The 16671-nt window shown below is 47.0% G+C and overlaps 3 protein-coding genes across 4 annotated transcripts in view; 1 reads left to right on the forward strand and 2 right to left on the reverse strand.

Annotated features, from left to right (window-relative positions):
- Positions 1–16671, reverse strand: part of LOC6730520 (receptor-type tyrosine-protein phosphatase N2) — a 39064-nt gene that overhangs the window by 9273 nt on the left and 13120 nt on the right. For both annotated transcript variants that reach the window (XM_039291317.2, XM_039291311.2), the window contains 2 exons: positions 15118–15621; positions 242–295 (listed from right to left, as the gene is read on the reverse strand). In XM_039291317.2, the coding sequence (XP_039147251.1) occupies positions 242–295; positions 15118–15607 (544 nt within the window). In that variant the 5' untranslated portion in view covers positions 15608–15621. The remainder of the gene's footprint in view (positions 1–241; positions 296–15117; positions 15622–16671) is intronic.
- On the forward strand, positions 246–5960 carry LOC123327046 (gametocyte-specific factor 1 homolog). Its single transcript, XM_044922353.1, has 2 exons — positions 246–387; positions 4561–5960. The coding sequence occupies exon 2, from the start codon at positions 5372–5374 to the stop codon at positions 5804–5806; it is 435 nt and encodes a 144-aa protein (XP_044778288.1). The 5' UTR covers positions 246–387; positions 4561–5371; the 3' UTR covers positions 5807–5960.
- Positions 7437–8277, reverse strand: LOC6730519 (clumping factor B). The gene has a single exon (XM_002077662.4). The coding sequence runs from the start codon at positions 8146–8148 to the stop codon at positions 7600–7602; it is 549 nt and encodes a 182-aa protein (XP_002077698.1). The 5' UTR covers positions 8149–8277; the 3' UTR covers positions 7437–7599.

Here is a 16671-nt window from a genome sequence, read left to right on the forward strand (position 1 = left end):
CTAAGCGTTAGCTGTCACTTAGCATACCTAATGCCCCAAATTTTGGTGAAACATCTAAGTTCTTCCTCTCCTTGCTCTCCATGCCCCTTAACTATCCTGCTAATCCCATTTCTTGGTGGCCAAATTCAATTTCCCCGAACTTGGCGTCCTTTGTTGCCCGGCTCACCGATAACCGCAATCTGGGTCTTAAGTCCATCTTAACTGGGTGTCGCCGTGCCCGGGTGTCTTATCTAATACTCACCATCGTAGCAGACCTCGGAGTGCGGGATGCAGAGCGTCCTAACAAACTGGCAGCCTGTAACAAAAAACGGGAAGAAAGAAAGGGAAAGGCTTTGGTTAGCATGGAAGTACATGAAAGAGTTGTTTAGCCGACGCCATTATGAGCGGGTAAGTGGAAAGCGGAGCAGTCTTTCAGTTGAGACATAATGATGTGGTAAGAGCCAAATCAGCATTACCACGCTAAGCAGACTTCCACCCCCAAGGAACCCCCATCCGCCATATCATCCTCATACCCCACTGGCTTCTCCTGCTTTTCCTGCTGGTGGTGTCATGTGTCGCTTGCTTGACTCTCGGCTAAATAAACGCTTTTTACGAGCATGTCGCACATGGCTAACACACACAACCACCCGCTCACGCACACACACACGCCCACACAGACTGACACACTGACACCAGCGGCAGGCGAAGACAACTACACATTCCTGGCCCGAATATATCCTCCTCTGCGGCCGTTAGTCAAATGTCTTCTGAGTGACGTCAACAAGAACGCCCGCATCGCATCGGGAATTTGCCAGTGAAAAATTTGCCTCCTCCTCAGCCGTCCTCTTCCTGGTCATGTGTAGAGCACGTCCTCCACGTCCTGTGAGCTCCGCCCACGCCCGAAAACAACCGGCGTCACTTTGGAACTTTGTTGTCAACAGTTTTCGTGGTCTTTGCCCGGCTTTAACTTTTGGCCTGTGACAACCAAAAAGGGCGACGACGCTTCGACATTTGTTGGCCATTAATTAAGCCAAAGTAATTTCATTTGGCTGCCACAAGCTTCCCCACCCGAAACCCCCACAAATGCCGCATTTCTGGCTGTTTTGTTTTTAATTGCTGAATAATTGCAGAACGGGCAATACGGGCAGCAAATATTAATCTAGCCGTTCTGAGGGTCCAAGGGCGATAAGAGAGCCGCTTGAATGCGCAGTAATTAAGATGCCTCAAAGATTCTCTGATGAATCCATCAGTCAGTCGGAAATTGTGGCTTGGAATCACTTCATATAACAACAGTCGGAAAAAGTATACCATTGGCTCAATTCGTTCAGAGTTGGAATTTATTGTGGCAAACCCCGAGCACTTCTATCTTGTGTCATCATGGCAAGGCGATTAAAAACGGCACGAAATCCTCCGACACTTTTCGCCCAAGTACCTGCTATCCAAGTCGAGCTATAAAATTCTTAATGACTCTTTGCTCAAGTGCGATAAACTTGATTTTTATTCTCTGTGTAGTTGGTCGAGTGGCTACATTGTTTGGCCATATGGAGTCCTTTCCATCCTTTCTGCCATCCTCAGCATCGTCGAGTCGACAGATTGAAGTGCACTCCGCATCCAGAGCCAAGGACCATAAGCGCTCACTTGTCTCCTTTTCAGTGCAAAAGTCCTGTGCCGCTGGGAAAACAGTCAATAAATGTGGCGACACAGGCCGTCTGTCTATTTGTCAATAGGCCAACAGAGACGTGACCCGAATGCCGGACGGAAAAGCAATATTGAAAGCCCCAGCGCGAAAATAGAAACTAATTAAATGAGAGATGGTCGGGCAATTTCGAAGCAAGTGAGCGGTCTAATTGCCCCGCCTCGTCTGCGATGGAAACTTGAAGAGACCAATCGACCCAAGGGATGCCACCCACAACTCATAAATATGCGAGCTCATGGTCGCTGTCCAGGTGCATTGTTTTTCCCCTTTTCCGTTGTACCTGGCCCAGCTTTTCCATTTTCCTCCACCCTCTGATAAGGCCACGCGGCGTATGCGCAATGTGGCGTGACGTGCCCCATCCATAGGCCATTTTAACGCCATGCAAATGCGTTCTGGCAATAAAAGTAAGAGGCATCCTGCGTACCCAGCGGTTAAAAGCTTTTACGGCAACAAAATCCCCGTCGGATTGCAACTATCTGCGCGTCATGCTCTTCGCTGTCCGCTGTCCGCTGTCTGATGGTGATGCAACTATTATTTATGGCTAGTTCGATTTACCACGCTGGGGAATGGGGGGAATGGGGGCGAATGGGAATGGCAGTGAAAAGCCAAGACCTCGACCGCACGAAGGAAGCGGCAAAGCCTGGCCAGCTTTCATCGGGATTGGCAATCAACAAATCAAAATCTGGGACGTCGATGGGGGTGCAATCGGCCTTTTGTGCTGGCCCTGAATTGATTGATAAGTCGGCCACTTGATTGCTGGCTCCCAGTAGGGAAATCTTGGCCAGCCTAAATTGCGCCACAGGCCAACGTTTGTTGCTGGGCAAACACAGTGGAGACGCAACAATTTAATAAATTTGCAGCCCCCGGGCGAAATTGAAAATTCCGAGCGCATTCCCATTCCCCTTCTTCTCGCTGCGGTTGCTGTGGCAGCCGCCTCAACAGGATGCCCAACTCCTCTTCAACCCACCCCCAATACCCCTCGTTTTGATTGATGTCCACCGGCACACCGCACATAGTTGAGAGGAAGCTCCTTCGGAATTTTCCGCCTGGCCAGGGATGTTTACTTATGAGACTCGCCTGGCGCCTCGGTGAGTTTTCCAGGTCCTGTTTGCTTTTGGGTCAGGGCATTTAAAAAAGAAAGATTTTCATTTCATAACGACATTTTTCCATTTTTTTCTCCCGTCATCTGGCCACGACGCAGGCACACACATACAAGCTCACGGCCAGGACACGTGTGCCCCGGACAACGTGTGGTATGTGTAATATGCGGAGGCGAGCGTTGAGAGCTCGGGCGACATCTTTAATGACAATAACGAATGTCCGCACTCTGATTACGTGCGGCATTTACCACAAGCAGCCGAAGCAGCAAAAAAATGTGCAAACACACATTTCATGGGGCACTCAAAACAGGACCTCCTATAGAATATGGATCAAAATGTATACAACATCTGAACTTATGGTAAAAGAATAATAAATAGATGCAAATAATCTCTGGATTTGGCTCAAGAATAGTTGAGCTTTAAAAGGATTTCCACTTGAATGTAAAATATGTTTCCCTAAAGTTTGAAAAGAAGGATTTGATTTGAATTGAGCTTAGGGATACATTTCTAATATCATTCCAAATTTTTGCATTTAACTTCACCTAGAAGCAAAGCTGATTAAAATTGTAATCGCCTAGGATACAGTAAAAGGCGTAAACAAAGGCCGGGAAATAAAGGGTAATGATGTTTCCATTCACATAATACCAATTAACTAACATATAATGTTTAATAATTTCAAGAGCTTGCGACTTGAACCTCTTAGCTTTGAATTAAAGTTGAAAGTGAAGTAGTATCAAAGGATTAAATCCTTGCCGAAATGCCATTCGAAACATAATTGCCAAGTCTGTGGCTGCACGGCACAGTAACGAAAATCGAACTGGTACTTAAAACACAATTACAAGGCGTGGCAGGATGTTGTTAGACACAAAAACACGAAAACAAGGCGTATTTCCCCTTTTGGGCCGGATGAAGAGAAGAGATGCCTTAAAGTCGCCCCGCGGGCCACAATACTTTATACTCTGCGTTGACAGTACGTGTCAATGCTGGGGCGAACAATGCTCTGGGAACAACTGTCAGGGAGGCAGGCGCACAAAGAAAATAAATAATAACAAAGGACATTAATCATGACAACGACAAGGCAAAGGACTTTTCCCCCTCCCCGCAGGAGGACGCGGATGGGGGACTGGGTGGCAGGTTGGCTCCATGGCAGGATGGCACGATGGCGGGATGGCGGGGCAGTGCCAATGGCAAAGCAAACATGATGCAAGTGTTCCACACAGCTCGTTAAAGGGCAGCATAACAAGCACACACACACACACACTCACAGCGCACAGGACCTGTTTATGCATTAAAGTCCTGTTCCTGCCTACTTGACTTGCTAAGCGTTTAATGCCATCGCACACATGCGCCACTCGCGCCAAGCAAACAAAATAACAAACAAATGAAAAGCACCGCGGATGCACTGCCTCCACCACTTTTCCTTATCGCTTTTCCCCCTTCCGCGGCTCAGCTGCAGCTGGAAAGTTGTCGCTGCTTTGGAGCTTTATTAAGTGTAAATAAGCGGCGGCATTTCACAGCAGCTTCGGGTCCTGCAGCCACATTCCTTTGAGTGGGGCATTCCTTACGGCAGGACCTGCCACACCGAAGCAAAAAAGCAGCCCTTTAGTCCCACTAAGCTCGTCACTCAGAGAGCAAAGTGCTTTTTACCGCAGCTTGTAATAAATAAATAACTCATAAAAGGAAGTTTAAGCATAAAAATGTTTAAACAATATAACTCCATTGGGTATTGGAAAGTATTCTTTCAATGCACTGAATATTTACGTTCAATATTTTCTTTTGTTCTAGGACTTTTGACTCACAATTGGAGCTTATTACTGCTGAATGAATGTGCAGATTTTTAAAGGATTCCAAATGGAATTTCTTTCGGTGCTTTCTCCTCCAACATGTTGCTGCCACCGAGCTGTTTTTCATTTTCTCTCCGTCGCCGCCGGCTTCTTGATTTATGCGAACTCATTTTATTCATAAATTTTAAACACGTTTGACGTCGTTGGTCGTTGCTTTGGGGCTATGGAAATCGGGTGCTTCTCCCTCTGGTATGCCGACTGTCTCCGGCTTTTCCGGGGAGCGGGTCGTTGATTTATCTGGCCACATTTCTAAACAAATATTTCTGGCCTTTCCGGGCGACCGACGCCAGTGACCCAAGCAAATTTGGCACGCAATTAGGCGGCTTTGTTTGTATTTTTTGGAGCGTCCAGCATAAATAAAAGTTTCTTAGGCTAGCCACTTGGAGCTCCCCCCCTGCCGTCATCCCAGGTCCTGGCAGTAATAAATTGAGTGCCACTTCTGACCAGGCCGAGACCAGTAGGCAGTAGGGTGAAATAAAGTGCTTGAGCGGCATGCAGATCAAATCGTGCTCTATGGGCTGGGAAAATGTTTATTTGTTAACGGTCCATCAAACAGGAGACTGCTGAATGTCAACACTGTTCAAATATGTGTCAAGTACCTGTCAAAAAACTGTTTGCTTTTCAGATAAGCAGGCTGTTGTTTGTAACTGAGAGACGCATATCAAATAGAAGCTATCAAAATACTGGAAGTTCTCCTTACTTTGAAGTCGGCGAAGGAAGTTTACAGAAGGCTAACGAAACCAGAAGTAAAAATGTCTGCAGGTCCTGATGATTTGGTCGTTTGTCCCTACGATAGGTCACATCGCATAAGGCGGGTCCGCATGGCCAATCATTTGTCGCGTTGTGCCAAGAGCCATCCATCGGTCAAGTTATTCACCTGTCCATATAACAGCACCCATCTGTACACTGCTGCCAACATGCGGAATCATGTCATCGAGTGCCCGAACTATTTACCCCAGGAGGGCTGCGTGTTGCCAAGCGTATTTCCGCCTGCGGAAGAACCGGGTCCGCCTGAAATTCCGAACGAAACTGAGGAGGACTGGGATGCTGAGCCACCAGTTCCGACTTATAATCCGAATATCCACTGTGAGAACAAGCCTATCATTCGAAGTCTGCAAGGAGCTCCTCGCGCGGCTCGCCGGGCATTCCGCGAAAAGGAACGCAAGCGTATCATGGATATAATATAAAAAAAAATACTGACCGGACTACTGGCAATGCAAAGTGACCGCCTGGACGGACACATGGAAAGGAACCCTGTGCCTAGCAGATAAGAACCCTGAAGGAATAAGAAACTTGAAGGATAATAAATTCCCCGGACTGAAACAATTAATGCATTTGTCTAATCCATTGTTACAAGTCTTTTCTGATTCAGAAACTTATCTGTAAGTTGCACCAAGCAAACTCACAAACACTTCTGCTTTTCTCGTTCATTATTCGCTGTCCGTGCGGATGACGAATTTCCAATGAAATTCCTAACGAACCCGCTTGTCTCATTTCCATGCCTCTGCTTTGGTCATCTGCACGGTGCCAAGTTCAAATTACATCAGAAAATGGATGATGGAGGGAGGGATGGGCCGAGAAACAGGTTTTAATTTAAAGTGAAAAACTGCAGTGAGTGGCAGCGCTTTCAGCTGCATCTTCGCATGCTGAACATGATTTCTGCTCCGGCAAACAGGGTCCTCTGTACATCAATTTGTCATTTCATTCATGAAGTCCTTTGAATCCGGCTGCACTTTGTGGGCGATTTATTAGGAATTCTGTTTCCAAAGTGACCTGAAACCGACCTGCAGTCTGCCCTTGCCAAGCCGAGTGGGGGGAGCGCGGTTTGGCCCTCAATCGAATACGCATTTGGATTGGGATTGAAATTGAAATTTCAAATATGATGGCTGATTGCTGGCCTCGGGCGTACAGGCACAGGTTGATGGGCATCCTGTGCCTCGCTTCCTGCGGCTCACTGCTCGTTGCAAGTCAGCAAATGCATTCGGGGAAAAGCCCAAGAGGTAACTGCATCAACATGAGATGGATTTATGCCAGGTTTGCTGGATCCTACCGAAAATAAAATAAAATTTAATGGGACACATCTTTCACTACGTCAACAATCAGTTGATTTAGCCGTTGCAATTGATTTAATTAAATGCAAACAAGTTATGCCCACTGTCGCCACCACTTTGCACTTCAATAGGTTTAATGTGCAATTACTTTTCCAATTTGCCATAAAAGAATAAACACAAATCTCGATTGCTTATTACGTGGGCCACATTTTTCGCCATTTCCCGGCCGACGTGACGTGCCCTCCACTTTGCCCACTTTCCACGCCTCTTGTTCTTTCTCGGCTCTTTGGTTTTCATTAATGTTTAGGCAGCTTTTAATTTGCGCTCATTAATGGGCAGGGGGAAATCGAAGAAAGGAGCGGCTGGGCTGATGGCACCGGGAAAACCGGAGAATGGAACTCGCTTATGAATTTCATTAATTTCCGCAGAGTTGTTGCCCTGCCACTGCGGCTGTTTGTGTGCTGCTGTGGGGCATGAAAAATTCATTAGATGTTTTGCATAAATTATGGCCGCCGAAAGTTCAACGAGGATAGTCATAGTCAAGGCCTCCAAAAAACAACTTCAAATTATTCCGCAAACTTTCCCCAAAACATTTGGCTGACAAAATAGCCCAATTTATCGTCGAAGTGAAAGCACACTTAGGTCAAATATTTGACGCCCCAAAAGTTTCCGACGAACAACCCCAAGCGACCAATTAAAGTTGTCCCGAAAATGTCAAATTAAGTATGACCTACTTTTTGCAGTTTATTAATTTAAAATGGGGGAATTGCATTACGGTAGCCACCGAACGTGCTGTGTTTGTTTCAAAATGCGTCGCGATATGATTTTTAATTACAAAGTACTACAAAATGATTTAAATATAAACGGTGTAAAGAATAAAATAGCTGGGAGAAACGGCGAGCTCCTGGCTCGACTATACGCATTCACATCTACTTGACTTTCCCTGATTTAGATGGCACTGGTAGACTACTGCGACTATGAGGAGCTATCAGGCCACCAGCCATAGTCAGTCGACGCTGGATGCGGGGGGCAGGTTGCGGGAGAGCAGAGGATTTGGGAGGCACCACAAAGGCCACGAGCCGAGATTGTTCAGGCTCGTCTTTGGAGATTTGTTTTTCCAAGGGAAGCCCAGTGGCACTCTTGTGAGTATCTGATGGTTTGGTACACTCCTCGACTTCACTGGGCTCCGATTCGGACTCATCACTGCTCTCCTCTGTTCGCTCATCGGAATCAGTAAGGGAATCCTCCTCGAAATCGGAATCGGAATCGGACTCGGACTCGGATTCGGATTCAGAATCTGAATCGGGCTCACTATTATATTCTGCATCGCTTCCATCACTGCCATCGATCCTGGCCTTCAGATACTCCTGGACCAACTTGCACTGCTCCTTTATCGACATACTCAGCTGTTTCGACTTCTCAAACACCTGATTGGCCAATTCTTCGAAGGACGCGGGTACTTTTGTCTTGCTGGACATCTTCGAATTCTACAGCTCCTAAGAAATGTCGCTTTTTTTTACTTAAAATTTGGTTTGCACTGTGAATTTCTGTTTATTCTCAAAAACTAGTTCCGTATCGCACGAGGAGAAGGAATGTACTGAGATTTGATGTTTACTTAAGTTTTAACGTATTTAGGACCTGCCTGCTTCGATTACGTGTTAGAAAATCTAGCGTTTTCCATTCCAGCAAGCCGTCTAATGAAGAAATATTTAAGTTTTGACCCTAATTTGTTTGGCCCACCACCTAAATCAATTACAGTGGCGCCACAAAGTGTGCCACGCAGGTGGGGCAATTTAATTGCGCGGCCTCCGGGAGATAAATCAAATCATTAGTTCAAAAGGTCACTCGAGTGGGTGGCCGGGAGGTCGAAGGCCGCCTTGTGCTCCAGGGGGGCGGGTGTGTTAATGCCAAATTAGAGACGCCCAATGGAGCGTGATTACAGCAGGCCAAACATCGCATTGGAACACATAAATACACATTATCCTTTGGACGGGGGCAAAACGCTTATTTGCGTATGCGTGGCGCATAAAATCCAGCTCTTATTAAATTTCCGCACGCCTACACATGTCGTGTTCCCCGATTCCCAGATTCCCTGATTTCTGGGTGGGATAACCACCCACACCAACGCCATCCCATCCCATCCCATTCAGACCAGACTGGCAATCGGGAGCAGCTGTTGGCTTGTTCCTTGGCTTTTGGCTCAATGAATTTTGCATGTTTTTGTCGGCCCATCCAGGAACGCATGTTTTTTATCCTTACACTTGCCGCAGGCGGAGAAGCACTTCCTCGACTTCCCATTTTCCCACTTCTTTGTTACACCTCCAAGGCGAAGGCAAAGGCGAAGTAAACAATATTAACATTATATTAACATTTATTTGCGTTTGCCAAAGGTTTCCCCGCTTCGCCCGCTTTGTGGCAAATAAATACATTTACATACATTACGCAGCACACGAGGCTTTTCCGTAGTTTTCCCTAGCTCTCTAGTTGCCATTAAAATACACTAATAGTCCGCTGCCAAGGGCGAGCTTTCGAAAAGGCACAAAAAACGAGCTTGCCCCAAAAATGGGAACTTCAAAAGGCAAGCCAAAACAAAGTGCCAACAAAGTAATTGCAGGGATTTGCCTTGCGGCCAACTCGATGGGGAAATTTTGGGGCGGGGGGCTGGCAGGGCCTAGACCATTTTCCATTTCCCATTTTCCTACCATGCGAGTATGTGTATTCGTGCTGGGATCTGGAACGAGGGAGTAGCAACCAGTTGCCGCGCCATTTTCTCGTTTTGTTTGGCTCCTTTTTTCGAATGTGCCAAAATGTATGAATGTAACTGCTGTGCATGGCCTGTCCTTTGAGCAATTTTACGCATATTTGCACTTAAATATAACATCGCCCCGGTATGCGAACATATATGTGTATGTACATATGCCCAGATATTTACGATGGCACGTTAATTTTTATGACATTTTCTCGCTGGCAACTCGAATGCCCCTCAAAGTGCCCGCCAGACAGCGATTCCGATTCGCATTATGTCAGGTTTACGAACGGATATATATCTCAAAGGGCCCAGCGACACGGGCTAATAAACCTATTAAATTTGGTGATAAATGCTCGAGAGCAGCCTCAAAAACCTGCACACATCTCACTCATATCTGGACATAAAATATTTTGTAGTCCTCGATTAAGGAGCACATGAAGCCAAGTTATGATCAATTGGCAAGTCAGCTTTTAGGTTTTCAATCCTTTACAGATCCTTACAGTTAAGATCCAAGGAATTCCTGTCTGAATTTCAATAAGGGCCATTCAAATGATCTACTGAGCAGCAGTTAGTCGCATCGATCTCAAATTTTATTGCTATCTTCTGTTGCCAGAGCATAGGACTCTTACATGCCTGCATATAAGCGATGAGTGCGGTTATTATTCATTAGCCGCCTTTGTCACTTTCCCAGCTGGACTTTTCCCAGGCTGCTCTTGATTATCTGCGATTTTTCCTGCCAATCGGGGGGAGTGGACGCGGTGGAGGAGTGTCTGCCACGGTTCATTGGCCATTCAATATCTTTTTTCCGCTCGATTGCTAGTCTCTGGGCGGAATGCACGGGGCGGAGCTGGCCTGACCTCCGACCCCTTGGTTTGTGGGGCAGGCTGAAGTCCAGGTGGGCGGCATCTTGAGAAGGGGCGTGGCCGTGGCGGACATTTTCGGATGATGTGTGTGTGTGCCCATTGTTTCATTTTATCTCTTAATTACATCTTCATCTGGCCATTGAAAGCCTTCGGCTCGGAAAGTTTAATTAACTCGGCAGGACCTCTTGTTGGCCAGTTGGAGTGGCGATATGTGTCAGTTGCCAGTGCTCCGAACCGATACTAAGCGCAATTTTGTGTGCCACATAATTGAATGGCCACTAAAATCTACTAAATATGACAGAGTCGAGTGTGCAGGCTTTGGCCGCAAATTCATTAATTTCAGGAATGTTTCACAGAGTACAACAGATAAGGCCATCAAACACAAACAGCCCACATTTGGATGCGGGCACAAAAGAAATATTATTTCTGTGGCTGGCCATTTGCACTAAATTATCAATAACTTTGTTTCTGATTTCTACACGAATTTAATTATTTTCATAAATTTTTCAAGGAAATTCAACATTTATTGAATGTCAAACCGATTTTATTGAAGCGAAGACGCCTTAGACGCGTGTCGCATGTTGTGTAAATAAGTCAAATTCCATGAATATTGAAAGAGCTTAGATAGTTTTATTTTCCTTGTATATCGCATGAAATATTCATGGTGCAAACTAATTTGGTTATTTGGAAAATATTTAAGCTACTCAAAGAGCAGGCAATCACTGGACTACACTCGTTTTACTTTCAATTGCTGTCCAATTTTCAGCATGCGCTTCCCAGGCAAATCCCTCGCATCTAACTGTTTTCCACTTAGCACAACTTAATCCCCTGAACGGAAACTCAAACTGAAAACTGGGATAAAGCGCCTGTAGTCCTGCGAGGACAATGGCAAATGAGGGGAAGTGCACTACATATACATCTATGCCACATACTATGTGCGCTGCATGGTGCAAAGTGCGTTGTGAGCCTGTCGGCAGTAATTGCGGCGCTTAGGAGGACGGACATTCGGGGATTAGCTGCAGATGCAACTGCACTTTCAGTGGCATTTTCCAGCGCTTTCTGGTGCCGCGTTTCCCCTCCATTTCCCCCCAAATTGAGCGTGCCGAAAGGGTTGGGGATGGGGTTGAAAGGCTCGTAAAACTTGTGCATCCTCCGAGGCGCAAGGATATCTCCTTCGGAGCGCAGAGCCTTTCTTCGGCTCGAGGCATTCTTTTCGTTTCGCTGTTCCCTGATACTCGATTATGTCGGCAATATGTTTACGTTAACAAAGCCCCACCCCGAGCATATCCTTGCTGCAGACAGCAATTTGTTCCAAATGACTTGGCGAGGCGCAAATTGAGTGCATTTTCATTAGTCGCAAGTTGTTTGCCATTTGAGAAATTAAATTGCCGTCGCAGAGTCAAGGAGTTGCAATCGGAGACGCCTCAACTGCTGCACAGCAATTATTTTTCCGGCTCACTCTCGCACCAGCCCAACCTTCGGTTTTGCAAAGAGGAGACCAGCCACTATCCACTGGATAGCTCCAACACCATCATCATCATCATCATCTTCACCATAATCACTATCATCGGAACCCCTCGACGCAGTCATCCAACCTTTATGAATTTCGCCCATGTGCAAAGTTATTTGGCAGTAAAAAACAGGACCAGGCGAACCTTGCTCCACTTTAAACTGGAAGGGACACACAAATGCTTTCTGGGATGGAGGGCGAAAAAATACCGACGGCCAAGGTAGATTTTTCGGTTTAAGCCGAGGGGAAAGAATGCATGAGTACTCCCACCTGTCGGACCGAAAAGTCCACAGTCATGTTTTTGTTTGATAGACTTTCAGCAAGAAAAGTTGGACGAAAAACAGAAAGGTGAGAAACAACAAGCAGCAATGTTGAATTTAAGAGCAGCTTTAAAGTTTAGAACTGGCCCCATCGCTTTGCCCACCGATAATTCCTCTTGCAGGGGATATCAAATGAAATTTGCACGGCTCTTTTCAAATTGCCGCCCTAATTCAATATAGGAAAAATCGAAACCTACAGCTGGGATTACCGCCAGCGGTTCCAGCATGCCAAATACCATATATAGTGCCCAAAATCGACGAACATATAGCTCCGAACAATTGCGGTTTGTGTGCCAGATCAACCGCAGAGCATGATGTAAAGCGGCAGCCAGAGGTTCACCGCATTCCATTTGGCCGAGAATAGAATTTAAAAGAGTCACCGTGGCGTATACGCAATGTGGAGCAAGTCTGTTCCAGGTTCTCTGCTACATGGAAATTGCATTAGCACTGCATCCGTTTGAAAAGTTTTCCATGCAGCGGCGGCCAGCTAATTAATAATGCATTCGCATCTGATTCAAAAATGTGAAAATGTGAGAATGCGCGAAATGTAAAATCCAATTTCGATGCAATGCAAAAGGGGGCCAAGTTGGCCTTTGCATTTGGCCTGCTTTTGGCTTCGCTTTCTGCGTGGAGATTGAACTGCATTTCATTAAGTGCCACAGAACGCCGGGCGAAATATGAAAACTATCTGGCGCTGCAGAAAGCTCTTCGCTGCGAGTGCAAATATTTGTGTTTCAAATGAAATGAATAAATGCAGAAAAAGTTGAGCGGCAGCTCCGCTCCACTTCGCTCCTCCTCCGCCGTTTGTTGTCAGTTTAATGAAGTTGTTTTTGCCAGACTGCCGTTTGCCTTTCTCCCTGGTTGGCTGGCTGAGGTCAATGTGTTAGACACTGTTGCATGCAACAGGGAGTCCTCCAGGGGCAGGCGACATGTGCACGTCCCCCAGCTCCAGCTCCACCTCCTTCGACTCCTCTCGTTGCAGGAGGAGGAATGCAGAGGAGGAGGAGCAGCTGCTGTTAATTAAATTTTATTGTGCAGCCATCAAAAGTTGCACACCACAACGTGGAAGGGGGTGGGGTGGGGCATGGAGTGAGGGCCACCGTGAAATATGGCGAGCAAGGAGCAGCAGGAGCTAATGATGATGTTGCTCGTTGCCGGTTGCTAATTTATACACACACCCCAGATTCCCGACACGGCCGCCAACAATGTGGAGCAGCAGTCAGCTGCACAGCCAGGACATTTATCTGTTTGTGTATCTATGTGTATGTTGTACAAGGGTGTGTACACATGTGCACCTGCGGCAGCAGCAGCATCAGCAATCAATAAATCCCAGGACCCAGCCCAGATCCTGTTGATTCTTGCGCAATTCCGTGCATAAATGCATGGGCGGAGCTCCTGGTTAACTTTGCATGTGGGCTGATGTGGATGCAACGACAAGAGCTGCAAATTTGCATGTGCCACACAGGCAGCAACTAGTTGTTGTCATGGCAACAGCAGCAGCAGCAGCAGCAGATGCAGCAGAGATGCTCGGCAGGATACGAGCTGTGAGTCCTGCAGCCACACCATCATGCTCGCTCTTCCTGGGCGTCTGATGCCTCCACTTGGCGTGGATGCCATGAATGCGAAAGGAACTGGGGGAGATGCGCCTGATAAGCTGCAAAATGGTTGGCTCAGGCACGAGCTAAGTTTCGGAAAACGAAACTGACGGCTTGTGGTGGATAATTTATGCTTGGCTGATATCATTATGGGAATTAAATTCTCTCAACTGCCAGCTGGATTGGCTAAATGGAAAGCATAACGTCAATCAGATTAAGACGAGCAAATCCCGGAAAAGAAGCCATGCAAACGGCGTAGAGAGAGTTGCATTTTAATAAGTCCGTTGACGAATAGGAATTATATGAAATTATGGGTATATCTAAACAAATTAGCTATGGAAGTAAACAAAATGTATATTCGTGAAATAGAAAATAAATTCATTTTAAATATTCATAAGCAATAAATGTTTGTTAGATCGAAAGCGCGAATACATTTTGAATGTTTTATGGGCGAGAGAGAAATGAAATCCATTGGGGTGTGAACTATGTGCAACTTTTATAGAGGAATAGAGGAAATATACATTTTGTTTGCTGAATTCAGGCTCTTCAAAAGCATAACTATATCCAACAGACTCGTTCCAGTTTTGCATCCAAAATCAATGCCGGTGAGTTTAACAGCCAAGAATCAACTTCATTCACACACAACTGGAATCACCTCCAGCCGTAAGTGGCCCAAACGATGTTGCCAACAAACATTTGGAGGCCTGTTGCACATGATAGTTTTGCCCGGCAGGCGTAACTCGTTTAGCCAGCTTTTGCGTCGGTTCCGGCCGTAGAGACCATTTCCTGGCCTGAATTGCAGCGGCAGCAACAGCAGTCGGCCGATGCAGTTGCAGGATGGCTCGCCCCGGCCAATTGGATTATGCGTGGTGCGGGCTAAACTAGTTAAAAACATATTTGCACAGCTCCCAGGACTTGCCGACATGGACATGGGCCATCTTGTCGTCCGGGGAGCGGGCTGAAAGCCATGTTTTGCTGCTGCTGCGTGTGCGGTTCCGTGCGCCAAAGTTTTAATTAAACGGGTTTATGTTTTCGCCGCAACACACAAAAAGTTAACACACGAGGCGTGTTCAGTCCCATGGGAAATCGGGGGACAACAGGGACTAATTGCGTTTGTGGAACGCCTTTCATCGACTCCTCTGCTACGCGTAAATTAGATTATTGGATTATTAGGGCAAAAATAACTTCAAAACTTATCAATTTAGGCTTACATCACCTCTAACCTTGCTTCACAGTCGAATGAAAAGGGGAAACTAAGCCGAAGCTATTGAAATGCCGTCGAAAGGTAAAGGGAAAGATAATGTATCTTAGATACTCTTAGGCGCTTTAAGAAAGGACCTTTGCAAATACCGATCTGCCTCCGATTTCCACTCGCGTCAGTTATTTGCTTATTTCGTAGGGGACACTCACCAACATTGCCCTCCGCTTGAGCAAGATCTCCATGCGTCGCGAGCAGCAGGATCAGCAGCAGGACTCCGAATTGCAGTAGCTTGGCCGGACGACTCAGCGCGTCCAGGCTGCAGCAGAGCAGGCCGCCGCCCCCTGCCCCGCAGCCGCGCACCTCGCGCCGGCGGGCGCCCTCGCTGATCAGAAGACGACCGCGGGCGTGCAGCGTGGGCGGCACCTTGCGCTGGTGGTGCAGTAGCTCGTGCTGGCGCGGAGTTCGATGGTGATGCACTGACTCCTGCGGCGCCGAAGGGTGCTGCTGCGGGTCCTGCTCCGGATCCTGGTCCTCCTGCTGCTGCTGCTGGTCGAATGGAGGTCGCTGCCTAGACCAGGACTGCTGGCATTCTCCCGTCGCCGACTCCTGGTGCCCGGCTGCTCCGCGCGCTCTCTGGTGCTTTGGCTCTTCAGTTGTGGTGCATGGATGTTGCTGCCGTTGTTGTACATTGCTTGCCATGATAATCGGCACACCTGCAAAGGGGGAAACCAATTAATTAGCACTCAAAGGATACAAGGGGTTAGTCCATATCGCAACCCGAGGACACTAGTAATACTAATTAAATGTTTCATCACATAAGATTAATTTGTAAGATTGCTGCAATATTATAAATCTTATATTAATATGTTAATTTATACTATACCCCGTTAAACTATTTTGTGCCCCGCAGCCAGATTTCATTTGGATAAACAATGCTTCCATTTTCAATTAGTTTTTTGGGGGACAAGCGCCGCACTCACCACCCCATCCCCATCTGCTCGTAAATCCCCTCACAAATTTATGCAGGAATTTGCACTAATGACCTGCTGCTGCTCCTCAAAGTGGGTGGTGCTCCTCAGTACAACCCAAGTGATTCGGGCGCTCCTTATTGTTGTTACCGGAAATTAGCAATGTATATTCGGTGGCGCTGCCTCGGCTGCCTCTTCGGGGAAATTGCATTTTATTGTGCCAGGGACAACTTTTCGCTTTTCCGGCATTTCCATATTTCATATTTTCACACAATGCGCACAAAGGGAAGCCTTGGAGGAGCTGGACGGGGCGACGAATCCGGGTGAAATGGGGCGGGGGCTGGGTGGAATCTCTGCTGGTTGAGCACATTTGTCGCGCTGCAGTTTCCGGTTTTTTAGTTGCTCCCTCTTTGTGCGGTCTTGGTGTGGCCTCCGGTGATCCTTGCTCCGCCTGCCGAATGCTTAGCGAGTATTTCTTGCTCTTTATATGGTAATAAATGTCAGACTTCGGTTAGCCCTTGGCAGTCGGCAGGGGAAATTGATTTTCCTTGCCGCTCCAGCGACTCCAAATCGTGATGGGCAGGTGGTTGGGGTCTGGGAATTCTGTTGGTTCTGCGTTCTGGATATCGTCTGGGTCATTTGGCGATAAGCGCGTCAGCCTCGCTCAAGGCTGACATATTTTGAAAGAGGATGACGGCAGAGTTTACTTCATTCTGAGGGCGCAGCCATACCGCCTGCCAAACGGGATTCCAGCTCATCAACAGCAGCGCAAAGATGTGGCATTCCAGATTGTGC

The sequence above is a fragment of the Drosophila simulans genome, chromosome 2L, assembly GCF_016746395.2.
Source record: "Drosophila simulans strain w501 chromosome 2L, Prin_Dsim_3.1, whole genome shotgun sequence".
Lineage (NCBI taxonomy): Eukaryota > Metazoa > Arthropoda > Insecta > Diptera > Drosophilidae > Drosophila > Drosophila simulans.